The sequence below is a fragment of the Artemia franciscana genome, chromosome 13 (assembly GCF_032884065.1).
Source record: "Artemia franciscana chromosome 13, ASM3288406v1, whole genome shotgun sequence".
In the NCBI taxonomy this organism is placed as follows: domain Eukaryota; kingdom Metazoa; phylum Arthropoda; class Branchiopoda; order Anostraca; family Artemiidae; genus Artemia; species Artemia franciscana.
The window spans coordinates 27,925,328-27,949,001 of NC_088875.1; the positions used below are offsets into that span (position 1 = coordinate 27,925,328).

At 34.3% G+C, this 23,674-nt stretch overlaps 1 protein-coding gene and 1 long non-coding RNA gene across 3 annotated transcripts in view; one reads left to right on the forward strand and one right to left on the reverse strand.

Moving 5' to 3' along the window:
- LOC136034755 (protein patched-like) overlaps window positions 1-23,674 on the reverse strand; it is a 110,598-nt gene that overhangs the window by 53,745 nt on the left and 33,179 nt on the right. For both annotated transcript variants that reach the window (XM_065716138.1, XM_065716136.1), the window contains exons 3-4: window positions 17,356-17,548; window positions 4,111-4,300 (exon numbers count right to left, since the gene is read on the reverse strand). In XM_065716138.1, the coding sequence (XP_065572210.1) occupies window positions 4,111-4,300; window positions 17,356-17,548 (383 nt within the window). The remainder of the gene's footprint in view (window positions 1-4,110; window positions 4,301-17,355; window positions 17,549-23,674) is intronic.
- LOC136034759 (uncharacterized) overlaps window positions 14,054-23,674 on the forward strand; it is a 43,194-nt gene continuing 33,573 nt past the window's right edge. Inside the window, exon 1 of the long non-coding RNA XR_010619241.1 lies at window positions 14,054-14,344. This is a non-coding gene — a long non-coding RNA (uncharacterized LOC136034759). The remainder of the gene's footprint in view (window positions 14,345-23,674) is intronic.

A 23,674-nucleotide genomic window follows, 5' to 3' on the forward strand; every position in this document is an offset into this window, starting at 1 on the left:
AGAACATATAAAAAGCTGGTCTATTGTGCAAACAGTGTAAAAACTTAGAAACCTTGAGCTTTAGGTGGGTAGGCTTAGGCCTGAAGGAATCCCTGCACATGTACCTGGCCAATACGATAAAGAATCCTCCAATTTATTCAAACACAATTCAATTCAGCTAGCATTTGAGTCCAACGTCGAGTTGTTTATGTAGTAACAGGCAAACTTCGCAACTACAAAAACTCCCAATTTTTAATAAAGATGCTGAATCTAATAGCTCAAAAAAAAGGTGTAAATTAGAAATAAATCTTATTCCTATGAGTATACTGTGTATTATTGAGTATATTGTATGTGGTTTTACTTTGGATATTACAAAAAAAAAGAAGAAAAAAACTACAAATTATGACGATTAATCAGAATTAAATTAAACAGGGAATCATAACATCATCGGGATGAGAGCTGTAAAGGAAGATTCCTTAATTTGGGTAAGCCTTATTAGACGATTTCAATAAAGCAGCATAGCTTTGCAACCCAAAAGCCAACAACCCAAAAGTCAAACCCAGAAAGTCCCAAGTTTGCCCTCCCCCCTACAATAATAATTTGTAAATACAAATACGCCCTTTGAGGTTTTTAATAACTACCTAAAGATTTTAAAATAAATTTTACAGGGTCGGGCATATTCCCCTCAAAATAACTTGCGGCCCTTCTTATCGCATTAAATAATTCGTACGTCCTTGGTCTTGAGGACAGACGAAACGAACGAGATGATTCGAGCAGGATCAGCTGGACACCCTAATAAACACGGCCGGACACTCTTTTCTTTCATAAAAAGAAACCGAAAATTACTAAACCCGTGATTTTGTGACTGGTGGTAAGAATCGTATCATCGAGTACCAGTGTTGTCGAGCTTATCGAGCTTAGAATGAAAAAACCACGCAAATCACCAAAAATTGTACAACTTACAAAAAATTGTATCACGTAAAAAATTACTTTTTCTTTTATGTAAAAAAATTTATTAACTTATTATATAAAGATCGTTCCAGCGCAAATATTTTTTTTTGGCAAAAATAAATTTATGCTGAAATATTTGGTTAAGAGAAAAAATCAGAGAAATTCTTTAGGATAAGCTCTTTTCATTCAAAATCATAAAAAAAAAGTATCACATGCGAGATTTTTTGATATTTGGATTTCTGTTGGCACACACAACGAGGAGACTTGATGAAAAATAAATAGTCATTGCCTGAAAATTCCAAATGGAAGACGTGGTTTTAAGATATCTTTCTTTTCCCTGCTAAGATCTATTTGAATTCAGTTCCCGAATAGAAAAATGGCTGGCACAACTCTCACTATCTCTGGGAAACGCATAAAAAAAAAAGATGCAGAAGAACCAGATTTTGTATGACAATTTTGGACAAATCTCCTTCGACGTTGTTCACTGCATTCACGAGATTTATGGCTATTCACAACCAAAACGCGCCAAACTAACCATATTTAAAATACAAAAGTTTTATAAATAAACCGACATAATTAGGATTACCCAAGGAACCTAGAATTGTCTAGAGTAACCAAAACAGTTGCGCCAGTTGGGCACTCCATTGATTTATAAGTTTCTAGTCTTTGGTCACGACTCTTTTGGTACTAAAAATGCGTCGAGGATAATATTTTAAATTTACTCCTCTGTTTCATATTTCAGCTCTAGATTTAAAATAACTATCGACCGGCAGACGTGGGAAAAGCAAATAGAATACACATTTTCACCATGAATTCATAACCGAAACCCACAAGAACTTTTAATTCGACAAAAGAATTTTCCTAAATTTTTACAAACGAAGTTTCGGGGAAAGCTTCTGAAGAGTCATAAATCATTCATATGCATTAGCTGTAAAAATTTGGAGGGCTTTTGACCAAATTTATATCTAGACTCATATTTTTTTAAATAGAGCTTTTCCTGACTTTTTGCTGCAAGCTTTAAGGGAACATTTCAATTTAAGGAGAATGGAAGATACAAAATTTTGGAACATATATGAAAATTTGGAGAAAAAAAATTGCGCTAAACTATAAAATTCAGATATACTGACAATTTTGTAACTGTATCACCTTCTAACATTAATACTGAAAATTCCAAAATGGAATACTTCTACCACTGTTGGTAACGGTCTCAGATAGACTTCTGATTTAGACATCCCACAAAGGCCATGACTTGAATATTAAACCGGGTAAAATAAGACATAAAAGTCAACCGATTGAATTTATGATAGAGCTCGGCGGTAAGAAGTTAAAGACCGTACGAAGGTACAAAATAGCTGATTTTCAGGTTGTAACTTTTTCACTCGAGTTTTAATAGACAATTAGCGTAACCAACTATTTCTAATACTCAATGAAAAAGATACGGTCAATTTTTAATTTGGCTTGATTCGAAATTAGTAAAAGCATTGGCCGCCATGGTATAGATGAATAGAAAAGTTTCAGAAAAGCCGACATCAGAATCATGTGTTAGGTAAGAAAGGTGGCTGCGTAGCGTGTTTTGTACGTGAGCAGTTGGCGCCACGGTTTCTACAGATTCCCCATATTAATGATAATAATGAAATGATTTGGATTATAATTCGACCAAAAAAGTTTTCGAGATCTGGGTAAAATTCTAGTTAATTGACTTCTTGCTATTTTGGAAAGGGTTTAGGTTAGGAAAATGAAACTTTCAGGGATGGATCTACAGGCTAAAGTATGTCCCGGGAAGGTATTTTGAAGTACCTACCTCCACTCCTTCTCCCTCTAGAGGGCCCTGACCTTTGATGACCTTTAAAAATATGTGTGTTATAAAAGTGAAACCTTGCAAAATAGATTTCCTGCTTAATTGAAGTACAACGAAATTGTTTTCAGCTTCATAACTTTGCTCAATCCCATTTTATAAGGTTTTAAAGATATGCAAATACATTTCCTAAATTATGAAAAAAAAAAACATTGATATGGCTCAAAATTCTACTCAAATAACAGGAATTACATTTTCAGAACTAAAGGCAGAGAAAAAGCAACTAGTAACTGAAAATTAAGGTAAAATATTGTTTTGTCAAAATTTCAATAGGTATAGACCTGTCATGTAGGCTAATTTCAGGGCCCTCTAGAGGGAGAAGGAGTGAAGGTGGGTACTTTAAAATACCTTCCCGGGACATACTTCAGCCTGTAGACCCATCCCTGAAAGTTTCATTTTCCTAACCTAAACCCTTTCCGAGATAGAAAGAAGTCAATTAACTAGAGTTTTACCGAGATCTGTAACTGGTATTTCTATTGGAGTATTTTATTGCTCACACATTATGGCTGCTTTCCAAAAAAAAGGTCTTTGCTGAAAAGGAACTTGAACAGTGTCGTCATTTTTGTTGCTTCAAACTGGGTTCTTAAGTTGGGACAGCGGCTCTATATTCGATTCCAACTTCGACTCCCATACCTGCAAAAAGGGAAAATGTCGCCTAAGATTGCCCGAAAGTCTCACCTCGAAAAAATTCGATTTTGACACCCCTTCCCCTCTCTGGAGCCCAACTTCTCACCAAGTAAAGAATGAACTTTAGCCCGAAAATTTAAAAGCACTGTTTAGAAAAAAACTATCACGCGAGGAAGAATCGTCATTTGAACTGATTCTGAAATAGCGAATATTGATCGGATTAATCTTAATGGTAAAATTTATTGCGAATTCATGAAAAAGACGGACTTCGGTCCAGCCAGTTTTAAACGTACTCCAGCTAGTTATAAACGTAATACAAATCTTATATGAAAATGGGAAAATGAAAAGTATCTTCAAGAAAAGATGTGGGAAAACTCCTTCTGTAAAGCGTGCCGTAAAAGCCGATAGAACTTCAAATTTGTCGACACAGCCAAACAAAGATAATACCTGAAAATCGTTCTCATTTTCTTAATACTTCTCGCTTATTTTTCGCGTATTGCCTGTTCCTGGGTTCTGATAGAATTGCACTTTCCCCTAAATTCATTCATGCACGCGTACTTGCCAAAGACGTTTCCCCTCTCCATACAATTAAAATAAAGGAAAATTATCAACATACCATATGAATCAGTAAGGACAAAGACCATGAATCAAGAAAAAGAGTGGTAAAGAAGAAAATTAAACATAATCAATCTACTTACATATCGAAAAGGTCCACTGATACCGCAATAGCAGCTTGCAATACTTTGAGATGAATTAAAAATGCATCACGATTTAGCAGGGAAGCACCTTCTTGTTTGGGGGTTTGAATTATAACATGATAAATTTCGCCTGCTCCTTCACCCAGTATTTTCTTGGTGTAAGCCATTTCTTTTTCGAGACGACCACCTTCTAGAAAACAACGAAATATAACAAGTTATAGAGTATAAACAGGTGGATACATTCGAAGGGAAGCTTTGGCCCTGTGTCCTCTCCCAACATTTCAAGATGTTCAAGATTTTTTCTTATAACGACCATTATTTTTCACACAAATCACAAAAGCTTGATAGCTTGATGTCTAAATGCTAATGAACATAAAATTTCTAAATAATGCAACCTATATGTGCTGCTCTGACAATCCCTCCCCTCAAGAAATGAAGAAGTGTATTCTTTCAATAGTTGCATCGCATATTTTCTGTTTTTTCTTCCTTCTTACTTTTTTTAATCCAGACATCCTTTTTCATACTAATTCACTTCCTCCCATCAACAGAATATTAAATAGCAATCTAGATTTATTATTATTATTTTATAATTTTGGTAATTCTAAGCTACAGTGTTCTTCAAGGAATTCTAACGACAAAAAAAAAATACCGTACACAAAAAAATAAATGTTTGCTTTGCAGAAGGTACAATATTTTATAAACAACTATTCAAAGCTGCAAAGAAGGGTGTGTGAAAGTGCCGGGTGGCTGGCCCCAACTCTCCATTGCACTTCCTGGTTGTAGGGCCACGAAACAGAGATCAGTACCGCCAGTTCATACTATAAATCCTAGTGCTGCATCCTATTCTTTATTAAATTAACCACATGGTAAAGATGAATTCTATAATTGTTTAGTTCATTCAGGTTTTTTGCAATGTGTTAATATTTGTGATTTGGTAAAATTTATAATATTTAGTTTACCTATTGTTGCTAAAAGGAGGGATATATTAACAGGATAAGCTTGTTTTTGGTTTTACTTGGTTGTTTTACATTTGCTGTTTTTTTTTTTTTTTTCATAGGCATGTATTTTGGGGGTGATACCTGACGCGGGGATGCCATGGATATTCTGTGGTAGCCACAACACTGTGCTGGGTAGAGAATTTAGAGTGGCGAAACCCTATATAGGCCAGTGTATTCTCCTGATGAGCCCTTATGTTGGGTGTTGCCTCTGAATTATTTGTCTATATTATTTTTTCTATTGTTTGGTAAATGACGACTTATACTTATTGACGACATGACTGCCTGTCCATGGATTATTCTTTATGGTTGATTGTGTGTGGCTATGCTGTTTGACCTGTGTGATTGTATGGATGAGTAGGGTTAAGGCCTCATTCAAGTGCTGGTCTATATTAATCACTAATTTAGGAAAACAGTCTTCCTTTTCTCCTTCTGTCTCTTTTTTTTTTTTTTTTTTTTTTTTTTTTTTTTTTTTTTTTTTTTTTTTTTTTTTTTTTTTTTGTGTTTGTGCTGTAGCATTGGTGATTTCTCTTTTCATTATAAATTACAATGTACTGTATCCCTATAGAAACTATCCAACGGACAAAACTGATATATGAGGTTGGCAGAAAGTACCGAAACTAAACCATGAAATAGTAGCCTAAACTATAGTTTAATATTTTTATTATCCACTACAATAAGTCATAATGTGAAATTTTAGTAGGCTATTAAGTTCTTGAATTCTAAGATCAAGAAAGTTTTAGTTTGAACCCACCGAAAAGTTAGAGCACGAACATCTTTCAGTACAAAACACACGAAACTTGCAATTTCGTACAATTTCGGAACTCTTTCAAAATGCAACATCACTCCAGGCTCCGAAAAAAACCCAGGTTTTATCTTTTTCTTACTCCACAATTTTCACACATAGCATAACCCTATTTATTCCACATTCCTTTGTTATATAATTAATTTAAAGAAAAATAAGGGAGTAGAAGTCTCGAAAAATCTTTGGTCATCGAAGATAAAGCATCCTTTCTTGAAAACCAGTAGCAAGTAATCGTCAAAACTGCTGACTGTATATATAAATTAGCAAATACATGCTAGTCTTTCTCTATTATACACGTGGCCGGTACAGGTAATCTTATTAACGAAAAAAATAACAAACTTCTACACTGAGGTCGAACCAATTATCTTACAGGCAGTAAGTGATGTACCCAGACTATTATCATTCTGACAAATAAAAAAGAGCATTTGTTGACAATTATACTGGAGAAAGTTTTTGTCTTTGAATCTGATTACAAATTAGCATGGCATTAATTAACAACACAAAGGTACATGCCTTTTTTAGGACTTCTAAAATCAAATATACAAAGAAAAAAAAACGAAGTTTTGAATCTGAAGTTATCGGGCTATAATGGAGTTTGTGCATGGACTCGTGTCTGCAAAAACCAATTCGACGAAGATAAAATGGGGCGGATTTCCAATGCTACCGTTTCTTAGCATGGATTCTTTTGGTTCCATTGCGAAGTCAACTGCATCCAAAATTTAACAGATAAGGAGATTCACTTCCTATAAAACTAGTTGTACTTATCCGTCATGTGACAAACACAAGAAAAATGAAGTTTGGTTAATGCTAATAAATTTAACAGATAAGGAGATTCACTTCCTATACAGCTAGTCGTACTTATCCGTTATGTGACAAACACTAGAAAAATGAAGTTTGGTTGGTACTAATAAAACAAAATATGATGAAAATATAATATTTTAGTAACAAAATTATGAAAACTACCACAAAGAATTATGGAAGGGAGGCTGCCCAGAGCGCAGTAGGCTGTAACCTAATGCCCCTCAGCCCCCAAATAAAAAACTTCTCAGAAATATTGTTTACAGAGTGAGAAATCCCTGTTTGCCTAGCAAGGCAAAGGAATTGTCTTGTTAAAGATATTGTTTGTTATGAATTCTTGAGTGCTTATTATATAACCGATAAGTATCCAGCTAGTTTCTTCTAAGCATTCCATCATAGTTCAGAAGCTCGTATATTTCAAGAATTGTAGAATGTTTGAAAATAGTGGGCCCCAAGGTTATAAAAAGGGGAAGGGGTACATGCAGAAAGAATATGCAAGATTTCATATGAAGAATAGTTAAAGCCTATAAGGATAAGAACTGTCCTATTTTAACTGTTATGCTACAAAGCTATATTTGTTGTGCTGATTTCCAATGGAGTATTTTTCCAGAAGGGTCCAACTATGAAAAGGGTGAATTCTTAGGAAACTATTTTACAATTTTCCTTGACCAGGTCCTATGCCAGAGGCATGTACCTCTTCAGAATTACAAGTTGGGTTAAAGACGTATTTGTACCAAAAAAGGGAGCTCGAACCCCTGAGTTTTTTGCTTATATGAGGCGAATATGAATTTTTCAAAGGCTAGGGGTGTGATATTTCATAAATATCTTACTGCATTTGAAAAAATAATAACCTAGGATTACTGTAGAGACAATGTATTTGATTTGTCATTACGTTTAAACCAAAAGGTAATTAATGAAGTCAGGTTACAGGGATTGCCTGTATCATCTTTCTGTAGTTATCCATCTTTCAACGCAATACGAATGAAGCACAATAAAAAAAACTTCGATGATGAGCAATATGAGCGCTTCGTGATAAAACAAACGAATTTCCACGATTTCATTTGTACTTCGCTAGTTTAGTAAACAAGTACCAGTGTTATCCTAGGAGTAGATAGGACGAATTTCACAGACAAAAGGTTCTGAAGACCCCAACTCTTATCTTTTGTCGAGATTTTAAGGATTAAATAATATAAATCATCTTAAATTCGATACACATAAATTTAAAACAGCGTTTACATTGCTTCAGAAAAAGAATTCAATAGACAAAGAATCTGGCACTTATGCAAAGATTCAAAAACTGAATTTAGTATTTGGCAAGAATTTGAAGCATAAATTGAGTGATCCAAGCCATTGGTAGATCGAGCAACTTAACAAGAGATGATCCACATAAAGTACAAAGCAACACAACGGACATTACTCTTAATATGAAGAAAACTCCTCTTTTCAAATTCTAATATAAAGCCCTAAGCGTTATTAGTAATTTTTATACCCGAGTTAATTGTTGGAATGTTTGACTTATCTTATGGCGTAATTAAACTATTGGTTCTTGTATATTAAAGATAGTAGTATAGACTAATGCATTACAGTCAAAAGGAATGTTACCCTGTGTGCCCTTGTACAATCATACATGCACGCAAAGGGTATAGGGAGAATTCCTCTAAAGATTTGTCCAATAGATCCTCCACTACGAGGAATTTAAATACATTTGCCAAACCATGAACTTTCTGCGCAATATCACCCCCACGGAAAAATCCTTCCCGTCCCCCCTGTAGTGGTCAGACTCTTGTTTACCTATAGTAAAGCCAAAAATAAGGTTCAATGAATAAAGTAACTCCAGCAGCAATAAGCGCCTTAGAGAATTTTAAGTCCTCTCCTATTACACACTCATAGATCAAATAATAATGCTAGAAATAACAAGCATTACAAATTGGAGTATTAACCCTGAAATTTGGTCTAACAACACTGACATTAATCCAATTGCCAGATTCAATAGATACGTCGAGAAATGTCTTCATAGTCCCGCAGTTCGATGAATAAAGAAGATAAATAAGCATTTCAATAGTTGTTGATCACCCTAAAGTAAGACGTCTAAGCTTTCCAAATGTTGGGTACGCCGAATTACACAACAAACGGCAGCAGTTTTGAAAAACATCTGGCATGGAACTGAACTAAATTTCAATACCCGCTTTTGATGGCTTCTTTTAGAGGGGAAATAACAGATGGTGCACAGCCTGAGATTTCAAAGGCGAAGACCACACATAATATCCTAGAGTAGCTTAATCGAGTGGTACTAAGATTTTCCATACTCAGAGGGTACGACACATCTTTCTAACGAACTTAAAACGCATAAAAAATTAGCTTATATCCCTTTTTGTTACGTTTTTGCGAGTCAGACAAATATTGCGGTGGGAGGGGTCAAACCCCTATCTCTCTGGATACGACCTTGGCATCGGATCATCTCCTTCCGCTCCCGCCAATTCCTAGTCAAAATGGCTATCTTCACAGTTCAGTGTGATGTTGTGATGGACCACAAGTGTGCCCCAGGTACAAAGTGTGTAAGAGTCGTTTCTGACTCATTGTAGCGTGTGGCACTAAATCTCGTAAAAATAGTAGCAATTGAATCCTCTCCTCAATTTTGGCAGAGCATGACTTGGCTATATCCGACTGTACCGCAGCATGTTGGAAAGGGGGTACACACCGGTGGCAGTGGGGACCATCGTCCGTCTTTGACATAGTGTCTGGACTCCTGTTAATTCTCCATGAAGACCAACAAGTGTGACAGCGTCCTCATAGGCTTAATTACCAATAAAAAAGGTACATCTTAATAAAGTTATGCGTCACAGTTAACACCTGGTAACCGATCGAGTTTGTTCTTCAGCTACACAAATTCGTGTAGTGATGTGTACTTTTACATGTAGGTAATGTGTAACATTAATGTACGTGATCTAATCTTAAATTACCATTTTGTGCAACTCAGTTTTGTTGTTGTGTCCTGCCCCTTTCCCATCTGGTTTTATCGTCAAAATCTTTTTTCTTCTGATGGATTGAGACCTATCTGTATGTTTATAGATCAAATGATTGACGTGTTTATCCTATACAATACCCGGACAAAATAAAAAATGGCCGAATGGATCAGACAATCTAATGTATCTAAAATAGTCGCCTAAAAATGCACTTGTTGGGTGTTTCACCCTACACCACCCCATGGGTCGTATATATATATATATATATATATATATATATATATATATATATATATATATATATATATATATATATATATATATATATTAATTAATAATTAATAAATTTTATATTAATTAATATAAATTTAATATATTAATTAATTATATATATTTATATATATATATATATATATATATATATATATATATATATATATATATATATATATATATATATATATATATATATATATATATATATATATATATATATATATATATATATATATATATATATATATATATATATATATATATATATATATATATATATATATATATATATATATATATATATATAGGTCACATCTATGCATAATATAGTTTAAGCCGTCATTATATATGTTCGTACCAGATAGACGAGTGTATCCTTTTATGAGCATCAACTTATACTTTTTTTTTCAACTTTCTGCTTATTTTTTGTCAAATTTACTGTTCTTCGATGAATGGTCCAGACCCTACATTTGATTCTATTATATTTTAAACAGAGAGGCAGAATGAGAATAAAGGACTTTGCCTTACAAGACAGAAATTCCAAGCAATGCAACAACCAAATCTGTTTTGCTTGAAAAGATGTTATTCAACCTTGTAAATGGCGTTGATATTTGTTTATCCCCTTAAAGGGTATCGCTGAATTAGAACATATTCATAAAGATAAGGTTCTAAATTAGCAGTAAATACAAGAGGAGCTGTATGCAAATAAGTGAAAAAACAAATGAATGTTCGATGTTTTATTAATAAAAAAAAAATCCAAAGAAAGTTTTCAAGGAAAAATAAGAGCGATACTAAAACCAAAAAGAGCAGAAATAAAGTCATTTCAAGTAGTTTCAAGTAGAACTGAAAATGAACAGGAATTAATATGAATGGATAAATGAAACCTAAGACAAACATAAACTGCCATGAATGAATATGCAAAACCTGAAAATAGCAGAAATCACAACAATTAAAGAGCGGGGCTACCGCCCACTCAATCCCTAAAAGGCTATGTCGTTTCTGCTTTACTGAAAACTATATATTTCGATTAAGTTACATTTTAATCAAAATAAAAAATATAATCAAGCTTCCAGGAAAAAAAGTTTCTTAGACAAATCATTTTTAAGGGTCAATTTAATTTCCTATTTTAAAGGAGCATGCCCAATTTTTGATACGTGTTTGTTTTCTAGATTACATATCATGGAAAGTATAGAAAATCACTGGCTAAATCAACCTTTTAATACGTTCATTGGTAATTTTCAAGTAGCCTTTAGTGGGAAGGACTCAACTTTTAACTGTGGAAACCGGAAACTAATCAGATCGCTTCAAAACCAAAAACAGGTATTTCACAGCAATAAAAAAAACAAAAAAAACACACACACACACACTACAAAAAAAAGAGAAAAAAGAATACACACTATCGAAAAGGAAACGTAAACACTAACTAAAAGTCGAGGCCCAAAATACCTAACTTTTGTCAATAAAGTTAGCAGTTTGATGGACGCGGGAGTTGGAGGGCTCTAGGGCACATATTGCACATTGAATCATAAGGACTCAAGTTCCTTGCATGACTGTGGTTTAAACAATGTGTAATATGCCTACTTTTCTACTAAAAAGTTGGTAAATTATGAAGCTGGAGGGGCAACAGGCAAACTGTAAACCTCAAACTATACGGATCAAAAACCTGTACTTATTTTTTTGACAAGGCAGTCCAGAGGCTTAGCTAAATCTCTGATGAAAAGTGGTGGTGGACAGAGCAGCACATCGAAGGGCCAAGTGAACGGAGACAGACTATAGTGTGATAGAACACGGTTGAGACTTAGACAAATTATGATAAATTCGCCAAGGATAGACCGCATAAGATTAGTCACTTCTGTTGTAGCTTTCCCGTGAAGCGACGAAAAATAATAAGTGCTAAGATTCCCTTCAAATTTAGTAGGCAGGTAGGCTAACTACTGTCAATAAGGCTTTGGCACGAGATTTTACACCACTAGCCCTTACAGTCCAGGCACTAGCAGGCTAATAATTTTCATAGTTCCAGGCATACCAAATTTTTGTGACGTGAATCCTGCTATCGCATGGACTGCGAAAGTCAGCCCCTAAATTTCTTTGGGAAAGTCTCCTTGACTGCAGCTGTGCATCTCCTAAATTCGCTAAGCCTTTGATTGTGGGGGAGGAGGGAGTAGAATAGGCCAATAGCCCTCTTTGGATCTCAAACATTATGGATTGAAAACTCTTGCGTGATTCCAGTTCACACAAGGTGTAACGTGCCAACCTTTCTGGCAAAAAGTTGGAAGTGAGACACACAGGGGGGAGAAAAGGCAACAGGCCTGCTTTGATTTCCAATAATACGGAATGACAATCTTTATATGAGTCGGGTTCAGACAAGGTACAAGATGTCCACTCTTTTTACGAAAATAAAGCGTGGTCTAGCCTATATGAGAAGAGTGGTCAATTTGTATAGTTTACCCTCGGGGCTTCCTGGGCCATGCCTTCCCTGGAGTAGATTTTGTTTAATCATCGTCTATTCTGACTGAGATTGGCACAAAGTGGCATCCGGGGGTGCTCAGGAGCAAAAGGCATTCATTACATTTGACCCCCTTTGCAAGTTTCTATGATTATACATTCAATGCGAAATGACCGGAAAAAATACAACACATAAGAAACATCACTCTTTACCAGGTCAATGCTGCTTCGTTGACTCCGATGATGAAGGCAATTAAGAAACGTTTCCTACATAACAAAAGTGCCGACAGTCGGCGAGCACAAAGGAAGCGCTGCACCAGAAAATTGTACTTCCTTCCGGTTCCTGATGCCATCAACTTTGGACAACAAATTAAGGAATAAATGACAAAAAGACGAACAAATCCAGACCGAGATTCTGGTATACAAAAAAAAAATCAGCTTAGAGGAATAATCAAGCTATTTCTTGGTTAAAGCAAGCTTAGTAAAGAAAATGGATAAAAACAATATCGTGAACTTTTTTAAGTACAGTAGATGACTGCCAAGGACTAGATGTTCTCTAAAAATAAGAATACTATAAATAAAAAAAAGGACAGGCAACCAGGCAAAATAGCCTACGCTTGAGTCTTGAATTATCCCATAGCAGAATCCCTATGCACAAAATGTTTCACTGGGGGGGGGGGCACTATTAGAAAAGAAAATTAAACATTTTTTCACCACAAACAGAGGATGTGGTAAAATACAATTAACAGAAAGAATCACCTAGATTTTGCTACTCTGTGTTGGATTTCTCAAGTCATCAATAGGCCTGATTTTCTTTTAATTGTATCAACCATTAAAGAAAAGCTAACAACAGAATTAACATCATAATATGACCCCCCCCCCCAAAAAAAAAAAATAACTGTTACATGGTGCTTATACTTAAACAAAACCCAAATTCTTACACTAAACCACGCCCTTTTATGAAGCATGAGACATCCTTATGGAGAACTCCTCAACTTGCTTCCTCAAATTTATGGATGTGTGCAATACTGCAGCAAAAATTCAAAAGGCGTTACACGAAGATATATACTCTACATGAGTGAATACCTAAAAGAAACAGGAGGAGCAATTTTTATACTAAAATCCCTTTTCTAACTATTTCCATGAGTCAGAAGTGGAGATAGACTCGACAAATTGTAAGAAAAAAACAGTGGAAACTTCTGTGCATCATGATAACCTTTAGACAAGAAAATGATCAAACCATTTGATAGAGCGTGCTGACTACGAAAATAGAGGCCAAGAGCCCTAGTTTAACAATAAATGCTGATATCGTCTTTTGAATCACCGCAGCCGAACAATAGCTGGTGTGGTTTGGGTAAAACCATATCTGTTAGGATCCTCAAAAAAAAAAGTGGATTTGCACTGACATACCGGATACATACACAAGCAGCATGTCATTTAGAAAATGTAATTTGAGCAGAATTTGTTGTTGAGAAAATAGGGTCGTTAAAGAAAATAATTGTTTTGGTGCTTACCGCCAATTTATTGCGGTTACAATTTAAAATCTTTGGAGCATTTTTTTATAGGTAATTGCATAACTTCAGGACATCCAACAAAACCTTAAACGCACAATGCAATAGTTTAAGTTTTAATACTTCAGAGCATAAAGGGCAAAACCGGAATAAAAATAACAAACTCCATCTTGATATTGCAGTATCGTTATTTTGCTCTGAACTTTTAAACAGTCAAGCGAAAGCTTAATGCGTTCCAGCTCTCAAGAGACTTCCTTGATGGAAAATTGGAATTCCTAAGCGCAAAAGCGAAAATCGACTAAAGAGTTCGCAGTTCATAACATAATTCACAGTTGATTGAAGTGCCTGTCAACATCCCCCGGAAGACGGAGGCAGATTAAGATAAGGGACGATTGGAATTCTCCATGCGTAACATTCTCGGAAAGTTTGGATATGTATCTGGTGAGACATTCCTTACATTTTTGTAATTCAGGCAAAGGTTTTATCAAAAACAATAATACTTCCAGAAAAAAATATTTTGTATTTTGAGTAGTTTTCTTTCTCTTTTTTTTCTCATCCAATTGCACATTAATTATATTCAGTAAACTATTTTCTGCCATTAATATTGCCAAAGTACAGGATACATTGTGCTTATAGTAAGTCAAAGAGCACAAAACCAACATTAGTATTAGGAACAGGCACGTTTACACAAAATATCCGGGGGAGGGGTCAAATTCCAAAAGACTAGTGAAATATACAGAATTGTATGTCAATTATACAGAAATTATGGGAGTGATCATAACAAGCTAGACATTTCCAAGGGGTGGGGTGTAACAAAGCTCTTACCGAACGTGCTTGCCTTGCCTTGTGTATCTGCATCTTTCAGAAGCGTAACCTCATCATCGGAATCAAATTCTGGGTTTTGTGGCAGGTTACTGCAGCTGAGATCGAAATACAGATCTTCTACTGCCAAGCAGAAATCAGCCCCATTGCGCCACCACAGGACGCATGATCCTATCTAGCATTTTAATGGTAATTTTCACCCTGAGACTTCACTCATAGATGGTGTCTGCATGTTTTTTTTTTTTTTTTGTTTTTTTTTCAGTAACCCACATAGTTTTTGAAAAAGAACGGATACTTAGTAGGTAGAATTTCTAAGATTCCTTAGTCTGTCTAAGTACCTGTGTATTCGTTTGTTCGTTATTTTATTAATTAAAAATACAATTAATTAAAAAAACATTTCAAATAAAGTCATAGAATAAGTAAAACTGAAAACGAGCCGGAATTAATGTGAACAGGTGAATGAAACCTAAAAATAGCAGAAATCTCAACAGTTAAAAAGCGGGGCTACCGCCCACTCAACCCCTAAAAGGCTACGTCGTTTCTGCTTTACTGAAAATGATATATTTCGATTAACTTACATTTTAATCAAAATAAAAAAAGATCAACTTTCCAGGAAAAAAAGTTTTATAAACAAACAATTTTTAAGGGTCAATTCAATGTCTATTTTAAAGGAACATGCCCATTTTTGATACGCGTTTGTTTTCTAGATTACATTTCATGGAAAGTATAGAAAATCACTGGCTAAATCAAGCTTTTAACACGTTCATTGGTAATTTTCAAGCAGCCTTTAGTGGGAGGGTACTTCCGAAAAAATAGGGCTATGCAATGGGAACAGACATTGAAATGATGCGCAGCAAGGAATAATTGCATTGCCTACTGTGAGCACTAAGTTATATTTTCTTGTGTCAACGCGCCTTAACTTATACTTGCAATAGTTCCAAGTAGTACTTGGGATAGTCTTAAGTAGTGCTTGGGACATGTTCCAAGTACAAAAAAAAATAAGAATCCAAGTTTTATTAATCTTCTTTCTCCGTTTGTATACAGCACCATGCTTGTAACATTATTTAATTTCGAAAGAATCAATCTAGCATCATGGAGAAATTCACACTCACATTGTGTCAGGGTTCCTTGCTTATGTGATTTCACAACCAACAATGACATAGTCACTAAGAATAAATAGGTAATTCATTCAATCATGTTTAGGTTAGAAGTTGAGATTGGGAATGGCAAAAGAGCAGTAGAGCCACCCTCGGACTCTGACGCAGAAGTTGGTAACAAACAGAGAGCGCCTAGTTTGTGACACCTGAAGTAGATCTCCGAATCCCATGTGGACTGCACAGTTCTATCACGCTTGGCACAGTTTCTGCCACGCGACACCTCGTGCATGTGATTTCTGAAAGTGAACACCCCACCGGGTAACAATGTTTAAGCCATTGAGCCTATAGGGATGTCGACCATTCCTTTCACTCCCAAAGGAGATAAACAACGGAAACTTAGCAATGCTTTATCATCAAGCTATATTAGACTATCCCTGAGCACTTGGCAAAAGAGCTCGTGGGTCCTGCCGGGCGTTGAGACGCACGCAGGAAAAAATGAACTGAGAAGGCAATCGGACATATTAACAAGAAAAAAAAGCTGAAAGGGACAACCGATCAACGTCTCATCAAACTATGGTGAATCAGAGAGAACATGGAGCTGTAGAATGTGTACCCTATTCATGTCATGGAATATGAAAAACGGAAAAATTTTTACAGTGTAAGAGGGGTCAGTCAGGGAAAGGCTGAAGACCGCCATTCAAAAAAGTTGCTCCTTTTCAGAAAAATGTCACAACAAAAGCTTTGGACTAGTTTGAAAATTGGCAAGTTGCAAAAAAGCTGCTGAATCCAGAACCAACTGGCCAAGCTGGATATTCTGTGTTCCAGTTGACATGTCTGTACATAATGTATTGTAAATATTCTAGAATGTAAACTTTGGTATCTTTTTGTAATACTATATGACCATATCTGACTTCAAAAACAGACAGAAACCCTGGTATCTCAACAACAAAACGGTCTTGTCTTAAAACTAGTTTTATACTAGTTGGGACATTTGCAGAGGTTCTGCTAAATAATGTTTTGGGCTCAAGTTCAAGGTGACCTAGAAAGCTGAGTTTTGGACGATTTAGTTGCCTGTGTTTAAAAAGAAGTCCTGAGTGTTTAAATCCAAGGGGAGTTCCATGGACTGTTCAGCATAATTCTAATGAACATTTCTTAGGTGATCATGGTTATTGCCTAGTCATTTGAGATTAACCATGTTAAATCAAGGAAAACAAAATAAATGACAAGTGCCTCAACAGACAAGATTAAATGTTACTTTTTATAGCTTTGAACTCCAGCTTGTCACTCTTCTTACTGATCACAGATATTGAACGAAGAAAAAAATAAAAGTGATGTTCCTTCTTTCGATAAATACGGGAAGGCAGTATATTCTTCGTCACTAAAATTGAGGCTACTGATCTCATCAATGATATACTTCATAGACAATCTACTACGATGAATTTAATGAAAAAAATGTTATTTGAAGAAAAGATGATTATTAAAATTACTTTCATTTTTCCTTCAGGACAAAAGAAAATAGAAGAAAAGACTTACCTTCAACCCATAGTTTCTCTACATTATTTTCAAACTTTGCTGACTTTAGCCCAACACAGAATGTGGACAACACTAATAATCCAAGAAATAACACTTTTCCTGAATGTCTATGAATAAAACACCCAAGCTGATAAAAATTCTGTTGAAACTTAGTCCGAAATTTTAGAGCAATTTCATTTCCTGTTGCACGTTGCTGAAAGAAAACGAATCTATTAAACACACAAAAACAAAAGTAAAAAAAAGTAATAAAACTTCAAATATTACAAATAAAAACAGACATTCTTGTTTACGGTATTTTGAAGAAAGTTAGCAGAGCAAAGACATTCCGTTTGAGCTTTATTAAAGTTTCATTTAAAAATTTATATATATATATATATATATATAAATATATATATATATACTAGCTGTTGGGGTGGCGCTTCGCGCCACCCCAACACCTAGTTGGTGGGGGCGCTTCGCGCCCCCCCAAGCCTCCCCGCGCGCGTAAGTCGTTACGCGCCATAATAGTTACGCGCCATTGTAGTTGTGTCCCTATGTCCCACCTGTGAATATAGATAGATATATATATATATATATATATATATATATATATATATATATATATATATATATATATATATATATATATATATATATATATATATATATATATGGTTTTAACTACGTAAAACTTGCGAATATACAACATTCTTTGCTGTCCCATTGTCTTTGCATATAAATAGATTGTCAGGTTTACCGACTCTTGAACATGCAACATATAATGGTCCATGGGAAAACAATCTGTATTCAGATCTATACCTCATGATTCTAATGATTGCCCTTGAGCTTTGTTGATGGTGATTGCTAATCGACCATTCCCTGTCCCGGTCGTCATTTACATCCCCCTGTTTCCCCCGGTGTCCCTGTTGTAGTTGTGTCCCTGTGTCCCGGTCGTCATTTATATTCCCTGTGTCCCGGTCGTCATTTGTATCCCGGTGTCCCGGTCTGTATATACATTCGTTTTTTAGTTTTGTTTTTCTCCTTTATTTTTTTCCTTTTTTTTTCTTTTTTAGCTTATTTAGATTTTTAGATTTTTTAGTTTTTTTATCTTTTTAGTTTTTTTGTCCCGGTCGTCATTTATATCCCCCTGTTTCTCCCGGTGTCCCCGTTGTAGTTGTGTCCCTGTGTCCCGGTCGCCATTTATATTCCCTGTGTCCCGGTCGTCATTTGTATCCCGGTGTACCGGTCTGTATATACATTCGTTTTTTAGTTTTGTTTTTCTCCTTTATTTTTTTCCTTTTTTTTCTTTTTTAGTTTATTTAGATTTTTAGATTTTTTAGTTTTTTTATTAGTTTTTAGTTGTTTTTTCTTTTTAGTTTTTTTGTAGTTTTTACCTTCTTTTTAGTTTTGTTAATTTTTTTTTTTACTTATGTCCTGGTCGTCATTTATACTCCCTGTTTCCCGGTGCTTTGTTGATTGCTAATCGAACATTCCTTTTGTCCTGGTCGCTTTCTCTTTGAGTGTCGTCATTTATTTTTTTCTTTTTTAGTTCTTTTAGTTTTTACCTTTTTTAGTTTTTTTTAGTTTTTTAGATGAAAATTTTTTTTAGTTTTTTCCTTTTTTTCTTTTTAGTTTTTTATTGGTTTTTACCTTTATGTTAGCTTATTTTTCAGTTTTTTCCTTTTTTTTAGTTTTTTTTTATTTTTTATTTGTTTTAGTTTTTTACCTTTTTTTAGTTTTTTTTAGTTTTTTTAGTTTTTTAGCTTTTTTACTTTTTTTATTAGTTTTTAGTTTTTTTGTAGTTTTTGCCTTTTTTTAGTTTTTTCAGTTTTTTTTAGTTTTTTATTGGTTTTTACCTTTATTTTAGCTTATTTTTCAGTTTTTTCCTTTTTTTTTAGTTTTTTTTAGTTTTTAGTTTTTTTAGTTTTTTACCTTTTTTAGTTTTTTTAGTTTTTTTAGTTTTTTAGCTTTTTTATTTTTTTTATTAGTTTTTAGTTTTTTTTTGTAGATTTTGCCTTTTTTTTAGTTTTTTTAGTTTTTTAGCTTTTTTATTAGTTTTTAGTTTTTTTTTGTAGTTTTTGCCTTTTTTTAGTTTTTTTAGTTTTTTAGCTTTTTTATTTTTTTTATTAGTTTTTAGTTTTTTTTTTGTAGTTTTTGCCTTTTTTTAGTTTTTTCAGTTTTGACGTCACCTGATCCAGTTTTTTCAGGTGACGTCACCTGATCCACGATCCACAGATCCACAGACAACTTATTTTTATATATATAGATAGTTTTTTTTTTTTACTTATGTCCTGGTCGTCATTTATACTCCCTGTGTCCCGGTGCTTTGTTGATTGCTAATCGAACATTCCTTTTGTCCTGGTCGCTTTCTCTTTGAGTTTCGTCATTTATTTTTTTCTTTTTTAGTTCTTTTAGTTTTTACCTTTTTTAGTTTTTTTTAGTTTTTTAGATGAAAATTTTTTTTAGTTTTTTCCTTTTTTTCTTTTTAGTTTTTTATTGGTTTTTACCTTTATTTTAGCTTATTTTTCAGTTTTTTCCTTTTTTTTAGTTTTTTTTAATTTTTTATTTTTTTTAGTTTTTTACCTTTTTTTAGTTTTTTTAGTTTTTTTAGTTTTTTAGCTTTTTTACTTTTTTTATTAGTTTTTAGTTTTTTTTTGTAGTTTTTGCCTTTTTTTAGTTTTTCCAGTTTTTTTTTAGTTTTTTATTGGAATTTACCTTTATTTTAGCTTATTTTTCAGTTTTTTCCTTTTTTTTTTAGTTTTTTTTAGTTTTTAGTTTTTTTAGTTTTTTACCTTTTTTTAGTTTTTTTAGTTTTTTAGCTTTTTTATTTTTTTTATTAGTTTTTAGTTTTTTTTGTAGTTTTTGCCTTATTTTAGTTTTTTTAGTTTCTTAGCTTTTTTATTAGTTTTTAGTTTTTTTTGTAGTTTTTGCCTTTTTTTAGTTTTTTTAGTTTCTTAGCTTTTTTATTAGTTTTTAGTTTTTTTTTGTAGTTTTTGCCTTTTTTTAGTTTTTTTAGTTTTTTAGCTTTTTTATTTTTTTTATTAGTTTTTAGTTTTTTTTGTAGTTTTTGCCTTTTTTTAGTTTTTTCAGTTTTGACGTCACCTGATCCAGTTTTTTCAGGTGACGTCACCTGATCCATCCATCCACAGACAGACAGACAACTTATTTTTATATATATAGATATATATATATATATATATATATATATATATATATATATATATATATATATATATATATATATATACTAAACTGTATATTGTTCGACCAGTAATATCTTGATTACTAAACTGTATCAGATCAATCCTAACAAACAACGTGCCCCCAAAATCGATTGCAACGCTACTGTAAAACAACTTTATGGGGTAAAACAAACCAGCCCTACGAACCATTGCATATTTCTTCTGACTACTACAACTACTACTAACAACTCACCGCAGCACCAAGCCACCTGATGCCAATACGGCTACGCATGCGCCTACTCCATCCTAATATATTCAAAGCCTCCCTCTTTACACCCTCCCAGGACGTTCCCATTTACTTTATACCTTTCTTTATGACATCTTCTCACCCCATACGAGGACGATCTGCTTTCCGCTTAGCCCTAGACGATTGGCCGAAAAGGACAATCTTCGGCAATATTTCATCCTTCATCCGCAGAACATTCCCTAGCCTTTCTCAACCTTCCTTTCTTTCACTATAGCCCTAGAAAGCGGGATTGAACCGCATTTTTCGTACAGTCTACAGTATGAAATACTGTCAGTCAGATGGGTACCCAGAACAATCCGTAGGCAATTTCTCTTAAAAATATCTAGTAAATCTTCGACCACTTTTCGGAGCGTCCATGCTTCAGAGCCATATTTGACCACTGTCATCACTGTACCTTCCAATATTCTATACTTGGTTTGCAGACTTATCTTCCTATTCTTCCAAACTTTTTTTTTTTACTAAAAAAAACACATCCTGGGCCTTGGCTATTCTACTTTTAACATCTTCACTGTTTCCACTATATTTACTAATAACACTACCAAGGTAAGTGAAGCTGCCCACCTGATCAATCTTTTCGTTACCCAACGTCACCTTTTTATCTTCATTTATTCCTAGCCTTAGTCTTCTTAACATCAATTTTCAAACCTATTCTAGCACCGTGAACTCGCAAAACCTCTAAAAGTTCATTCATTTTGCTCACACTTTCATCTAGGATGCTTAAATCATCAGTATGATCTAAGTCCAGGAGAGTTTTTCCTCCCCATTTGATTCCGTGGTCTCCCATTGCCTTTCCTGAGCACCTTAAGACAAAGTCCATCAAAATGATCCATATAGACGGGGATAGAACCCAATCCTGCTCAACTCCTGATTTAATTAAAAACCAGCTGCTGACCACATTTCCTACATTAACCGCAGCAGTGTTATTCTCGTACATGCAACTAATCACTTTAATGTATTTGTCTGATATACCATACAAGGGTAAGACCTTTGCTAAAGCTATTCTATCAACACATTAAGGGTAAGACCCTTAGTTCTTTAAATCATAGAAATTATTTTGGCCTCAGGAAAAGCAATGATCCTGGATACCAGTGCAGGATGGGGATCAACATATCTTCTCAAGTCTACACGGAAGCGCTTAAGCCGGCATGCAGTTTGATTGCGGGCTACCAATCTTTTTCAGAAAGAATACCCAAAATTTGGAAATTAAAATAGCCTCGAAACCTGTGATGGGTCAGCATAAATTTTCGAGCCCTTGCGCGAAAAAACAGAACTTTCAAAAATGTATGGAAGCTTAACGATACGAGCTAGAATCGAATTTTCTCTTTAATCTTGTTACCGCTTACATGAAGAGGCAGTGAGCACCATTGATTTTAGATTTTAGAATTTGAATTTAGTGGAAAAAAGTTAATTAAAAAACAATCAGTACTATTAATACATGTATGATCTGGGAGGGGTCTCACGTCCCAGAACCCCAAAATCTGTACGATTTTCCCGCCATTTATTTTATTTTCCCATGTCATAATTCCTCTGTTTTTACTTTCTTAGACTTTATTCCTGGGTATGTGTCTAGTAGCCTGCTGTACTTATACAAAAAAAACTAGGAACATTAAACTCAAATTAATAAAATCTCCTTTCTAATAAATCTGCTTTGGTTTTGGAGGGAAATTCTAAGCCCCTTCAACAAGTGCCTATAAGCTTCTACAGCTTATACCAGGTTGCCAACCTTTTCGTCCATGGATGTGTCACCTGAGCATCCAAAAATGTGTCATTTTCAGAAAGAATCCATAGGCTTTAAAACATCTATACAACATGACAAAAGCGTGAAAGCACGAAACATATAACTAATAAATCACTTTTGAGAAAATCCCTCAATTACGACATCTCTGGCGAAACCTGGATATATATCCAGTCGGGAAATATTTCGTTTTATGTCATAAACATACTAAGTCCCTTTTTTGCACAAAATTTCTAAAAATCTTTCTCCTTTTTACCCTTTTATGTCATTGCACGTAGGAGTGTGTCCTATTGACGATTAAATGTGTCCAGTTGGCAACCCTGCATTATGCTCAATTTAGTTGTTTACATTTATGGAAATTTAATCAGTTAAGGTGTTAAGGAAGATTAAACCACCTTGCACAATTGGAACCATTTGGGAAGTTACCGAAAACGACCAGATGATGGCATTAATCAAGATTACTAATCCTACAAAATGAATTTGACAACCATTAATCTCTCATTCTTTGGTCGTTTATACTGCCAAGAGATATTTCGCTGTCGGTGATATTACCCTGCTTTTCAGCTTAGCATTGGATTGCGTGGCGTGCTAAGGTATCAATCGGAGAGCTGAGATTGATTGCAACCCCCCTCCCTCTTCCTGGATAAATTATAGCTCCCTTTGTTGTTAATCATATAGTGTCGGTAATATCCATTACAAAAAAAAGGTACTTGTCGGTTATTCGAAATTCGAAACACACCCAAGAAGAGAAGTTAGGTTATAGGAATATAACAAAACATGATGATAAAATGATGCTTTAGAAACAAAATTCTGGAAACCAAACCCAACCTAAAGTGGCCTAAGCTACCCCCCTCCCTAATGTATAAATATATAGCCCAAATTATACAAATACAATGCATTCTGTCGAAGTCCAAGGCATTGTATCTTCCGTCACTTGTTTTTGTAGCTACGAAATCGGTTTTCTTAGATGTAACCTAAGCGTAATTCTTGGAAGTGTTAGCGCTTCGTATTTTTACAATGACATTAAATTTACTTTTTTTTGTTTTTGGTAATAGTGTTTTCACAGTAATGGAAACCAATTTCGGTACCATGAGAACAGACGTAAGCAATAAAAAT